The sequence below is a fragment of the Zootoca vivipara genome, chromosome 6 (genome assembly GCF_965207765.1).
Source record: "Zootoca vivipara chromosome 6, rZooViv2.hap1.1, whole genome shotgun sequence".
In the NCBI taxonomy this organism is placed as follows: Eukaryota; Metazoa; Chordata; class Lepidosauria; order Squamata; family Lacertidae; genus Zootoca; species Zootoca vivipara.
This window is the reverse complement of record NC_142589.1, coordinates 40,934,589-40,947,999: the sequence shown is the minus strand read 5'-3', so window position 1 is coordinate 40,947,999 and position 13,411 is coordinate 40,934,589. Positions and strand designations below refer to the sequence as shown.

Here is a 13,411-nt window from a genome sequence, read left to right as displayed (position 1 = left end):
TGAGAGGGGGAAAGGGGCGGGGCTGGGAGAAGGAATGGGGGCGTGGCCTGGCCGTTGACCTGCCGGCTTTAAAGTACTTTTGTTTTCTGCTTCTCCCGCAAGGTCGGGCTCCCGGGAGCAATGGAGGCGTGCGAGCTGCCTGTGGAGGTAAGGAGCAGGGGAAGAAAAGAGGCTGCTACTAACGATCGCCCCAGCTTTGCAAGGGGCTTGGAGGGGGGCGCAGGTCCTAACTCAACACGCGTTGGTGCGCGCATACATGTCTACAAACACGTGTCGGCGCGTAATTGTTTTGCTTCTGCCTGGTACTCGGCTTCACACACGCCCTCTCATTCGTCATATGGAATACTTGCCTCTGAATTAATAGTTTCCTCTTTGCCCTGCGGGTTTATTTATTATTAATCTAGGATGTTGCCTTACACCGAGTCAGAGCACTGCTCTCCATGTAGCTCAGTATTGTCAGAGTGGCAGTAGTTCCCTAAGAGCAGAGGCGGATCTTTCCCAGCCCTCTCTGATGATGCCTGGACTTGAGTCCAGCATCTTCTGCTGCATGTTGTTCTTGTTGCTCTTCAGGTACCTAGCCCTCAGCTTATCTGTTGTTCAAAAACTTTAAAAGATACCACATGATTGATTGATTTTTAATTAACGTAGAAAAGCTGCTCCAGGGAAGTGGTTTCAGGATGGTCACAAGTACCAGCCACTCAGTGGTGTGCAGGGTGCTGCAAAACAAAAGAATTTGTTTCCCCCCTGAATTTTCCACTTGAACAGTATTCAAACAATGTGGTTCTGTGTGCGTGAAAAGCAGCCTGAATTAGGAAACAAAATTTCCCCAATGTAAGATTTGAACCATCCTGAGTCATACATCAATGCCACTTGGAGACTGTTCCCTCTGGGATACTCTAGTATTGTGCCTGGGTCACAAATTGCAGTACTGTACTCTCAACTATGAAGCTCCCTTTCATGTCTATTAAAAATTCTCAAGAATACTGGGGAGTTGTGTGGAAACAGTGCTTTGGGCTGAACTACGACAGCATGAATAGTTCCACCCCACACAGGAGATCTATGGCCTAGTGTGTTGCCCTAAGGTTATTTTGGGGTGCAAATCCCACTTCCTTTGTAGTGGCAAGAAAATAATTTACTTGGCATGGAGACATCATATATTAATAACACAATGTGTGCAAGCAAAGCTTTGGACTGAGTTTGATGCGCCAGTATTTCCTACAAATAGATTATGGTTGTGGAAGTGTATGATAGGGAATACACCCCACTCCCCAGTCCTTTCTTCATAGGTGTGGCTGCAAGAAAGACTGACTGTTTTAACAAACACACCTTCTCAAATTCAATGTACGGTACTTTTGGTAGACTGGGTTGCCACCGATAGTAAAAAGCAGAAGCCCTTATCACCTATGCAAATTAGACGTGCTCCAGCAATTGGTATTCACAGTGAAAAACTAGTACTATACCTAAAGTTATTAAATGCCTATTAAATCAGTGTGGTTGGAAAGGGGAGGCCAGAGTCAGTTTTGTAGGGAACCTTGGTTTTAAGGCAGGGGTCAGCAACCTTTTTCAGCCGTGGGCCGGTCCACCGTCCCTCAGAAATTAAGGGTATTTCAGGATGCAACTAAACCTATTGATTTCACCTACATTTTGTGTAACTGACAAGTCAATTAGGGGAAAGCAAGTCTAGATGAAATATGGTTTTATTTGGTATCCATAACTTTCATTTTGTATTATCTTTGCATCAGGCCAGTTTTTGTTTTAACATCTAATATATTGTGTAGTCTCTTGAGAATGTACATTATTTTATGTTGTTATGGCTATGAACCTAGGGGTTCTTTAGTACAGTTTTTCTTTTTACTCTTTTTGTCATTTTATTTTACTTTATTTTACATTTTTTACTGGACTATTATTGTAACTTCATAATAAAGTTTTTGTTTTTATTTTTAAAAAATGCTGTCTAGAGGGCAATTACAATTGTTTAAAAAACATAGTCTTTGTAGACAAAAGCATACCAACAACACAGTTTCAAGGTGAAACAGGTTTCTCAGACACAGATTATAGCTTGGGTGGTTTTTCAGTTTGTTGTTGTTTCCACCTAGGAATCCTTTTGGGTCCAAACAAGCTTTGTTTAAGCAAATCTTGTGGTTGGAGGGAGAAGAGGGGCATGAACGAGAGACAAAAAGACAGACTGATAAAAACACAGAATAGTTTGGGTGCCTTAACATCTCTGTTCATCAGAGAAACCACCATGTCTCAGAAATTGATTTTTCAATTTCCACCTCATTAAAGAGATTTTACTCCCTGGTCTGAAAATTATTACTCTTTTCTTTTAAAAAAAGAAGAAGAAGAAGGCAACCCCAGCAACATCCAGAGAAGGGCAAAATATATGTTGGCTTCTCACTGGTACATAAAAGAGAATTTATAGACTCAAAAAGCCCAATGCATCCAGTCAAAATGCCTTCTTCATTGTCAGTCAAAATGCCTTCTTCTCCTGTTTCAATTTTGTACAGTCAACTCCCAAGTCAATCATTGACTGCTTTAATAGTCTCATAATATGCGACCTTTGACAAGGGTCATTAATGCCTGGGTTTTTATAGACAAGTTGAACTGAAAAAACAGACATTGCCACTTGCAGAATACGGTACTTCCTTCACCCAAGCAGGCAAAAGAGTCTGCTCTTTCATGATGAATACCTGCCCTCCCTCCCTCCTTCTTCATTGGCAATCACTTGTAGCCCTTAACGGTGTGTCCGTAAGTGACTGTGGAGGCCAATTCTGGATCCATGTCCTTCCACAGTGGGGAAATAGGTTTACGGTCAGGAGTTGATCACGGCGAGGATTTGCCAAACGTGCCTTTCTCTTAGCTCGTTTCTCCCTTTTGCATCTTCAAAGTCCATGTCGGCTTGGTTAAAGGCTATTCTCGAATTGGAGCACTTTCAGACCAGTGTTTCCCAATTATCAGTGCTTATACTGCGTTTTTAAAGGTTTACCTTGAGAGTGTCTTTAAACCTCTTTTGTTGTCCACCAGCATTCCACTTTCCATTCTTAAGTTGGGAATAGAGTAGTTGCTTTGGAAGACGATAATCAGGCATCCGAACAACATGACCAATCCAACAAAGTTGATGTTGAAGAATCATTGCTTTGACACTGGTGATCTTTGCTTCTTCCACTGACATTAGTTCACCCATCTTCCCAAGTGATACATAAAAAAATTACTTTACCTACTAACTTTACCTCCCTTCCAACCTCTTCTTCAACTTGGTTTACCTCAGACTTCCCATATTCCTTAAGCCAATGAAATGATGTAATGCTTCCTCTTCTGTGGTAAAAACACTGCTCATTTATCTCGCATATTGGAAGAAGGAGCAAGCTTGTTTTCTCCTAGTCTGGAGGGTAGGACTCAAACTGAAGTTACTGTACAAGAAAGGAGATTCTGACTAAACATCAGGAAGAACTTTCTGACAGTATGAGCTGTTTGACAATGGAACAGCCTCCCCCAGGAGGTTGTGGACTCTCCTTCCTTGGATGTTTTAGCTGAGATTCCTACACTGCAGAGGGTTGGACTAGATGACCCTTGGGGTCCCTTCCAACTCTACAATTCTATGATTCTATTCTTCTATCAGCCAAATAGCACAGATATTTTCTTTCCACATATTGTAGAAATGGTTTTGTTCTGCCCAGTAATTTGCCAGATCTTGCTCCATTAATTTCACAATTACACCCCCCAACTTCCTCTCTCTAATCAGATATAATTATGTTGCACAGAAAGGATATGGGCTGGATGGCCAGATATTTTTGATTAAGGTACAGGTACTGGGGAGGCCAAAGGCTGCAAACCCATCTTAACTGTTTCAGTAGCTGAATTAGTAGCCTCTCTTTTCCACATAAACACATGGGAATCTTGATTAAAATTGGCTTTTCTTATTCCTTGCAATTTAAATTGCTTTTCTAAAATTGGTGTGCCCTTCTGCTGAAAAACAAGCTTGCACTCATTTGTCAAGGCTTTCCCCTTTCTTCCTTGCAGATTATCACTTATATCCTGAGCTTCCTGCCCATCGCAGATCGGAAAGAAGCTTCTCTAGTGAATCAAACATGGTATTTCGCAGCCCAGGACACCTTACGCCAGGTAACAGCTTCTTGCTTTGGTGTCTTACTCATACTTCCTCTGTTCTTACAGGGCTGCCCTGCAGGAGAGTCATCGTCCTATTTCAGACATAATGCTAAGCCACAGGTCACCTCCAGACTGTCGGTATTTTGCGGGAGGGATTCAAGCGCAATACCAGAGATTTAGGTTTGCGTCATTAAAGTGGATTCAAGCATTCTGTCACTGTACTGTAACTAATCTACTTTTTTTAAAAAAAAACAATGGCAGCAGACTTTTGTAGTTAGGAAGTGATGGAGAATTGGACGGAAAAGTGTGGGGTAAACGAATGATACACGCCGGGTGTGTGTGTGTGTGCTGCTGTTGTGCTCAGGTCCTGCTTTCAGACATCCCAGAGGCATCTGGTTGGCCTCTGTGAGAACAAGACGCTGGACTAGCTGGACCGCAGGCCTAATCCAGCAGGGCTCTTCTTATGTTCTTAGGACATTGGGACAGGCATCCCCAAACTGTGGCCCTCCAGATATGTTGGCCTACAACTCCCATGATCCCTAGCTAACAAGACCAGTGGTCGGGGAAGATGGGAATTGTAGTCCAAAACATCTGGAGGGCCAAAGTTTGGGGGTGCCTGCATTGGGACCTTCTACATGCAAAGCAGGTTCTCTGCCACTAAGCCGTGGTCCTTCCTCAAAGGCAGGCTCATCCATCCACAAGTCCCCTCAAGAGCAATATACACAACACAGGCTACACTGGAGCTGCTACAAGAAAAGAACACTAACCAATACAGATTGAGAGAGAGATTTGTCATGCTTTCTTTCCTCTGACCCTTACTCTAAGGAGCTCAGGGCAGTGAATGTTGTTTTTTTAACCTCACAATAGTCCTGTGAAGTAGGTTAGGCCAAGAAAGAGCAGGTGTGTCTTGCGCCCTGGCCATCCCAGGGTACTTCTTTTGCTAACTGAATTTTTTTTTTTGAAGCCATGTCTCTTGGTCCATATCTAAAAACTCCTCACCATGTAGTCCCTCTCAAATTCCAGGAAAGCATATTTTATAACATCCCGGCTACCTCTGCCTCGCTCCGGACAATCCAGAATCTGTCCCAAAGGCATGTGTGCAACGTCAAGATGACCAACTTGGATGGCTCCACCACTTCACGCGACATCATCAAGTCCGTTGCCAGCTTCCTGGGGCCTCACCTGCGCAGCTTGTGCCTGCACGGGAGCAGCCTTACAGAGGCCAACTTCAGTGAGCTCCTCCTTGCTTGCCCCCGCCTCACAGCCTTGGATCTGAGCGGCTGCAACAGCCTTTTCATGTCCGGGACGCTGCTTTCCAAAGAGGAGACCTTCCTGCAAGCCCGAGAAACATTGATCAACTTGCAGGAGCTGAACCTCTCCGGTGTGCGATACTTGTCTGACCTCACCTTCAACCGCTTGACCGGCTGCTGTCCATCCCTGACCAAGCTCTCCCTCGCCCGCTGCCACATTACCTTCGAGGTGGACACTTACTACGGCTCTACTAACTACAACTCCTCGGCTTTGCTGTCTTTCCGCAACCTCCTGCACTTTGTCCGGGAGCGAGCCAGCACCATGAAGGCCTTGAACTTGAGTGGCACCAGTATCTCGAGCCAGGCTATGAAGTCCCTGGTGCAGGTAGAGAACCTTTGCCTGCAGGAGATGGTGCTGCAGGCCTGCCGGGATCTAACCAATGAGGCTGTGAGCATCCTGTGTCAGCACCAGCCCCACCTGACCATGCTGGACCTGAGCGGCTGCTCTGAGCTGTCTGACCGGGCTGTCCTTGTCGTCACCTCCCGGCTCCTATCCCTTCAGCACCTGTGTCTGGGAAAGCTGCCGCGTGTCACTGATGCCGGCTTCCAGGGAATTTCACACCTGAAGCAGCTCCAAAGCCTGGATGTTTCTGAATGCAGCCTCATGAAGTGCAGTGAGCTGGTGAGAGCATTTGGGACTATGAAGGGACAGCCCAGACTGGTCTCGCTGAACGTTGCCTTCTGCTCTTTGCTACGAGTAAGTTCTAAGGCGTTTGTTTGTTATTTAGCAGCCTTTTATCAGACGTTGCTCAATTCTCTACGATTCTCGGTGGTTTCACAATCAATTCCTCTTCCGGGGAACGAGGGGTCTCCTAACAACTCCCAGTACCTTTAACAAACTACAGTTCCCAGGATTCTTTGGGGGAAGCCATGACTGTTTAAAGTGGTATGATACAGCTTTAAAAGTATAGGGCAGGTGGAGCCTCTGTGAGGGGTAAACTAGTTCCCAGAATTCCTGGCTGTAAGTGGGGATGTGCTTTAAACGTGTGGTGTGCATGCAGCCTTCCACTAAATATTTTTTCCCCCTTCCTCAGGACAACTTGGTTCTTTCACTGGCTGAAAGCCTAAAGAGCCTTCAGGTTTTGGATCTCTCTTCCTGCGTGTCCATCACTGACAGAAGCATCCAAGCAATCGCTTCACACCTCTTGCACTTGAGAGTCCTGCGTTTGGCTTGGTGCAAGGAGCTGACGGATTGGGGCCTGCTGGGGGTTGAGGAGCCCAGAGAGGAGCGTGAACATGCCAGAGAGGTTTGAGCAGACATTTTTCTGGTTAGGTGACCTGGGAGTGGGGGGGGGGGGGAGAGAGAGAGAGAAAAAAAAATATTGTGCAATGACAGTATCTGTGATGCTCCAATTATTATTATTATTATTGTTGATGTTATTTCCCTCCCCCTTTTCCCCAAAGAGGCCCATAATAAGAAGCTGTTTCCTCTTAATCCAGTGCTTAATTTGTTCTTTTAGCTGGGAGAAGGACAGGGAAAGTGGTCAGATCTGCTTCCTGTTGCCTCTCTGGAGGCCAGGGGCCCAACTTGTAACTCTTTTGTCTTCGCTGGACTAATAAAGAGATAGTTGAGGTTGGACAAACTGGCAGGGGCAACCTTCTGTCCTGGAATAGGGGAGCACATTGTCTGTGGTGAACAGAGCTTCAGAGAAGTGACTGGTAGCTTGTCCAGAAGTTGCTGCTTTCCAAGGTGCATCCTTTGCCACAGTACAGATGCTGCAGTCTACATACCCTGCCCGTGCTGAGCTGCACAGCTTTCAGCAACTAGAAGTGACCCTTCAGTTTTATCTTCCCGTCCAAAGGAAAAGGTAGCTGCTTTCTCAGAACCAGTGTGGAAAACTTTGCCCAGTTCAGATGTGGAAAGTACTGGTGGCTGTTTATCAGTTTTCCAAGTTGAGTACTCAGGTATTGGCACTATTTTGGTTTAATCCCAAGAGCATCGATTCTGGCATGCTGGCTAGTTATGCAGCCACTGGGTACTCAGTGTCTGGTTTTGCAGAGGTGACAAGTGACACTCACTCACCCAAGATTAATCAAAAGTCTGTGATCTATTATTCATTTTGAATTTTTTTTTATGGTCCCAAGGCAACTGAAGCAGAGTGTTCTTTCTGGCAGGGAGGGTAAATAGAGATTCCTGCTGCCGCCACTTCTCTGGCCAATGGGTGGGGCCAGACTGATCTTCCAGATGGCCAGGATCCTGTTTCTGAGGAGCAGGGTGCGACGTACCCAAGGACTTTGCCACCAATTAATATGCGACAAACCCAGTCCCGGCGTTGTCACTAAACTTTCGGGGATCTTTCTTAATATGTAACGAAATGTCCTCCCTCTCTATTACTAAAAATGTGACACAGGAATCCAGGGGTGAAACCACCACCCCCCACTTCTCCTGCCGCCTTAAAATAAACCCCTGTTACTTGGGTTCCTTAGTAAAGAGAGTCTTCCAGCTTACGTGGCCTGGTATCTTGATAAACTCTAGGCTGTTTGACGGAATAACCTCCTGCCTACAGTAAAGGGTCTCACTCAGTTTGATTCCCCACTGCAAAAGTTTGCCCTTTCCACTCTGGCAACTTTGTGGCACCCCAGGTTACCCTCCTAAGCCTCCTCAGTGTAACTCTAGGACACAAACTGTCGCCTTTATTCCCGAGGTAAGTTTTGTCCTCTACTGAGCCACCACTTCTGTGAGTTTAGATCCCCAGCTGGAAATAACTAAGCACATCCACTAACATTTAAGAAAGCTTTATTACTAGATGACTTTTAAATGCATAATGGTTTCATGTGTACAGGCTCTTAGATCATATTCTTAGTTTCAATTAACAATGGCTAGATAATATAACTTAATTAAACTCCTCAGAACACTTTAAGATCTCCTACGCCTACCCACACTCTCTCTCGCTCCCACAACCCTCTCCACCGAATTAACTGCCTCCCATTCCTTTTAAACTGCTGGCAGTCCCGCCCCTCAGGAATGGAATGCGTCATTTATCCAGGAGGTTGGGGTTTAACTCTCTGCACCCTGGAGTTCTTTTGCCCACCAGGCCAATCCGTCACACAGGGGATATAACCTCCCAGTGGCCAGGTAGTTCTTCCCTTGTGTTTTGCTGTATCGGGGCAATTCAAGGCAAAGAGAAGGAAGCATTTCACAGAATGCAAAATACACAGTGTTCAGTGGAGCTATTTACAATGATGCCCACAATGATAGATTGGCATTGGGGTGAGTTTATCTGTCAAGGATTCAGTGGAGGCTGGTTCATCAGGGCAAATGGGGCACTGCCCCCACCCAAACTCAATCTGCTCTCCGCCTTCAGTTCTGGTTTGTCAGCCTCCTTTTCCTTAGTCTCATTGTTGCCGTTGTAGAACTCTGCAGGCAAAACTAGAATTACTTAGCATCATAGAGTTGGAAGAGACCACAAGGGCCATCCAGTCTAACCCCCTGCCAAGCAGGAAACACCATCAAAGCATTCCTGACATATGGCCGTCAAGCCTCCGCTTAAAGACCTCCAAAGAAGGAGACTCCACCACACTCCTTGGCAGCAAATTCCACTTTCGAACAGCTCTTACTGTCAGGAAGTTCTTCCTAATGTTTAGGTGGAATCTTCTTTCTTGTAGCTTGAATCCATTGCTCCGTGTCTGCTTCTCTGGAGCAGCAGAAAACAACCTTTCACCCTCTTCTATATGAAGAGGGTGAAAGGCTCTGCCTCCACCTATAGTCTGTTTATTTTTATTTAAGGCATTTATATGCCACTTATTATTCATTAGCATTTCTAAGTGGTGTTGGCCTTTCTGCCTTCCTCCCAACCAGCCACACTACAAGGGCTATTATCTAGGACAGTAGAAATGGATCCCCCAGGTTTGAAAGTAATTTGCCTTTGATTCTTAGTCAAACAGGAAATGACCTTCACATTCATACCAAGCTTGTGAGCCTCGTTTGTGAATTATTGTAAGCAGAACACTGGGATTAGTTGGCTCTTTGGTTCTTGTTGTCTTGTGGCCCCCTGCTGCTTATTGTGAAGTACAGCACACAAGAAACTATAGGCTACATAAGCCTTGGGAGGCTGTTTAAACAGAGGGGTCAGGAGCTACTTTCCACACCACAGCCTTAGTCTTTGATGTGTAGCATCTGTTCCATCTTAGTTTACTCAAATCCACAGCATTGGTCCTCACCTGTGTCACCCAGATAGGAAACAGAGGGTCTCAGGATGGTCCCAGCTTCCTTTTAATCCCTCATTCTGTTGCCTTGACAGAAGGATGCTGGCCCAAAGTTCAGCAGGAACTTTGGCAACATGGGATTTTTCCAACCACCTCCACAGGATTTGGAGCAGGACACCCAGATTCTTATTGACCTCAGCAAGCAGGATGCTCAGCAGAAGCACAAAGCCTCCTTGAATGCCCTGACTCGTCTTCAGGAACTTGACCTGACGGCCTGCACGAAACTCACAGATGCAAGCATAGCTAAGGTTTGGACCCTGCAGCTTGCAAATACAATCAGCTATGGGGAGACCATCGCTTAGTGGCAGAGTAGGTGCTTTGCTGGATGGGATACATGATCTGGCCATAGACAAATTCCTATGAACCAGAGTGTTCTTCCAAAAGAAACCATTGGCTTCAGGGTAGCAGGAGTACCACCATAAGAACGTCAAAAGCTGCCTTAGAGTCAGACCATTTGCCCCTCTCGATCAGTGTGGTGTGGGGAACTTGTGGGCATTCCGATGTTCTTGGGCTACAAACTTCCATCAGCTCCAGCCAGCACACCATTTGGAGGGCCACAGGTTCCCATCCCTGTTCCACACTGACTGGCCGGAGCACATTTCAGGCATGAGTCTTTCCCATCTCGAGAGTCTTTCTTATCTTACATAAGATAGTCAATGATTGCATCTGGGACCTTTGGAATGCAAAGCAGCTGCCCTAGTACTACTGAGCCGTGTGCCCTGCCCTTTCAGTGGCACCTGCTCAAATTAAACATCTATGGAGCACCAACAGTACAGGCCATGGAGGGATATAATGCTTCCAGGTAGACTGACGTTAGACAAGCAAGAGCAGAATGTGTGGGTAGTGAGACGTCAGTGAGTAGAGGGACCGGCCACACAACCATGGAGAGAATGAGAGGCTTTAGAGAAGAGGGTTTAGAAAAGTGGGTCACTGAGGAAGAGGAAGTGGTTTGATGCACAGATGGAGAGAAACTTGTCAAGGCATAAAAAAGTGGGAGGATTAAACGGCTTGGTAACAGGTCACATTCTGCAGAAAACCCAAAAAGGAATGCAAGGAACGTCACAGGATATGTAATCAGTTTGGTTGGAGGGAGAGCTTTAAAGTTCAAGCTCCTACTTCCTTCTCTTATATGAGACCTGACCAAGCTAGACCAAGCTACCCCAAACTCCCTGCCCATTAAAAGCTAGTGTGTCAGGGAGAACGGTTCCAAGCAGTCGTCATCTTTCTGATGTGGTTGTTTTCTACACATGGAGAGGCTTTGACCTGGGGGAGCATTTGTACACATGTGGTCCCATCCGCAACTGCACTTGGAAGGAGTACACTCCAAGAAGCCTGCAACTTGCTATCTTTCTGAGCATCTTGTTCAGCCCCCCACAATGGCTCTGAAAGAAGTTCTCTTCCTCAGTTGCTACACATTGCAGTCCCCATGTTCACTTTCTTGGTGAGGAGCTCCACCCTGAATGGTTTTGGGCCTGGCCAATGGCAGAGCAAAAGCTTTTACAGCCATTGGCAAGGGTGCTCTTTTGGGCACCCTTCATCACAGTGCCCAGGCAGGGCCACCCAACTTCCTGTCCTTGTTCCGTTATTCCCCTCCTCAGGTCATCAGCTTTCCCGAGCTGCAGCGCCTGTCCCTCAACCTTGTGACCAACATCACAGACACCAGCCTCACAGCCATTGCTCAAAACTGCCGGAGCTTGGAGCACCTTACGCTAAGTCACTGCACAAACCTTACCGACAAAGGTTTCATGGAAGCCGCTGGCTCCCTGCACCGACTTCAGCATCTCATCCTTTCTGGTTGCAACCAGCTGACTCCCCGGTGAGTAGTGCTGCAGAGTGCAAAGATCACTGGCAGGTGGGGAGAAAGGTGCAAGCCAGGGGCAGGCCTTTGAAAGCTGCTTCGAGGCTTGGCTGGCTGACTGGGAGGGACTGAAAGAGAGGCAGAGACCATCAACAGCTGGTGAACTCTTCCTTGCAGGACGTTGAAGGCCATTGGGCAGGAGTGCCAGCAACTGAAGAGCTTGGACGTCTCCATGTGCAGCAAGATCAGCATGACGGACGTTGAGCATTTCCAGTCGCAACTCCCGCTGCAGAGTCAGACTAGCATCCAGTCACGGTTTGTGGGTGGAGCAGACCTTTCCATCACTCTTTGATGCAAGCTTTGTAGGTTGAGTTTCCAGAGATGAATGGTGGTCAAGCTGTCTCTCCCTCCCCACGCTGCCTCAATGGCAATAGGGGACTTGTCTTGGGAAACAGCTCCTGTCTTGGTAGTCCCACTGCCCCAATGCAGCTGCGCCACAACCACTGAGTGTCCATAAAATGGACCGATTCTTCCTATAGAGGGTGCAGGCTCACCCAAGCCTGCCTCAATGGAGGAACTGGCTGTTGTGCAAGCCTCCCATCACCCCCATCCCGCAAGCAGAATGGGGAAGTACACCTTGGGATTGCCTGGAGCATGGCAGATCCCATGCTAGCTGGAACAGTAACCAGAAGGCATAAGGCAAGACGGTAATGGCTGTTGATGTAATCTTTGGCACAGCCAGTGCCAAGCACTTACTTTTCACCCTGCTTTCAGCAGCTGCAATATCCCTGTCAGTGAAAGGGATTTAAAAAATAATCAGCTGGAAAACTGCACCTAGGGAGGCTTCTTCTTTCCAGGTCCCCCTGGTGCACAGCTGCTAGTTTTAGAGACAGTGGGAGGTCACTCACATGAAAGCAGTCCATGGCATATTCAGGCAGCAATGAAGAGATGAGTCTGTAACCAAAACCTTTGCTCTAGCGCATTCCTGCAAACAATATAAAGGTGAAAAAGCCAGTGCCCAGCCAGCCTTCCACTCAACTTTTTGAAAACTGCACTATGCTTATGCACCAGGATTTTTCCATAAACATCACCAAAGCCACTGCACTAAGAAAGGACTTTAGTATGTGTTTGACACACTTTGGATTTTAAATGGAGACAGCAGCTTGTAAAACTTTGACTTGCCCTCCTTGACTGAAACGGAGAAGGAAGAAGCTGCCAAGATAGTGCCACCCCCTGGACTGATTGCAAGTAGGAAGGCAGGCAAGCAAGCAGGGGCTCACAGAGATCAAACTGAGTTTGGTGGGTCATTTGCTCTGATGGCTCACTCTCCACTGCCAGCACACAGTTTAGGATCTGGGTTCCAATCAGGACTCTAAAACCTATTGGGTGCTTCTTTTAATAGGCTGCCCCTCCACCTAAGCGTTGTGTGACAATGTTCTTTGATACAGTCTCGCCCACACCTCGCCCTCAAGGCATTTCCTACACCTCCACAGCGATTAAAGCTATTCTCTGTTCTACACATGTGCAAGTGTTGAATAACGTATTTTTGAAAGATTTAAATCTAGGCCATCTGACCTCTTGAAAACCACTTCAGTTTACTTTCAGGGCCGAGCCCTCCCGTTTTTAGTTTCAGAGACTGTGAGCCCCAAACCAGAGAAAGCTACAAGTCACGCTCATGGCTCATCCCAGTTAGAGCCCTACTGGGCTCTGGCTGCTACCCAGGGATGCCACCATACTGATACCAGGCCTGAAGAGAACCCACAACCAGGCACCATAAGGCAGCTGCATAATGTTCACTTACTTCCACGTACGCCATCGGGCTTCTCATGCAGGGGCTCCTCTGCAGAGTACTTCTAAAAGCAGCTGCTGGTGTGGCCTGAAGAGTGCAGCTCTCTTGTTTTAAAAAGGGAGAAAGGGAATTTATGGTCCTCTAGAGCAGTGTTTCCCAACCTTGTGCCTCCAGATGTTTTGGGACTACAACTCCCATCAT

The 13,411-nt window shown here is 46.8% G+C and overlaps 1 protein-coding gene across 1 annotated transcript; it reads left to right on the top strand.

Moving 5' to 3' along the window:
* Positions 1-25: 25 nt before the first annotated feature.
* LOC118087757 (Leucine-rich repeat-containing protein 29) lies at positions 26-12,938 on the top strand. Its single transcript, XM_035120712.3, has 7 exons — positions 26-147; positions 4,021-4,122; positions 5,131-6,114; positions 6,452-6,664; positions 9,659-9,871; positions 11,222-11,439; positions 11,599-12,938. Exons 1-7 carry the CDS (start codon positions 121-123, stop codon positions 11,771-11,773), a joined length of 1,932 nt encoding a protein of 643 aa, XP_034976603.3. The 5' UTR covers positions 26-120; the 3' UTR covers positions 11,774-12,938.
* Positions 12,939-13,411: the final 473 nt, after the last annotated feature.

What these genes read in the sequence shown, in the direction of transcription:
- LOC118087757 (XM_035120712.3), top strand. Translation starts at nt 121, where the DNA reads ATGGAGGCGTGCGAGCTGCCTGTGGAG. An exon ending in CCCAGGACACCTTACGCCAG is followed by an intron (nt 4,123 to 5,130) that starts GTAACAGCTTCT and finishes CTCAAATTCCAG; the next exon opens with GAAAGCATATTTTATAACAT. An exon ending in AGCGTGAACATGCCAGAGAG is followed by an intron (nt 6,665 to 9,658) that starts GTTTGAGCAGAC and finishes TTGCCTTGACAG; the next exon opens with AAGGATGCTGGCCCAAAGTT.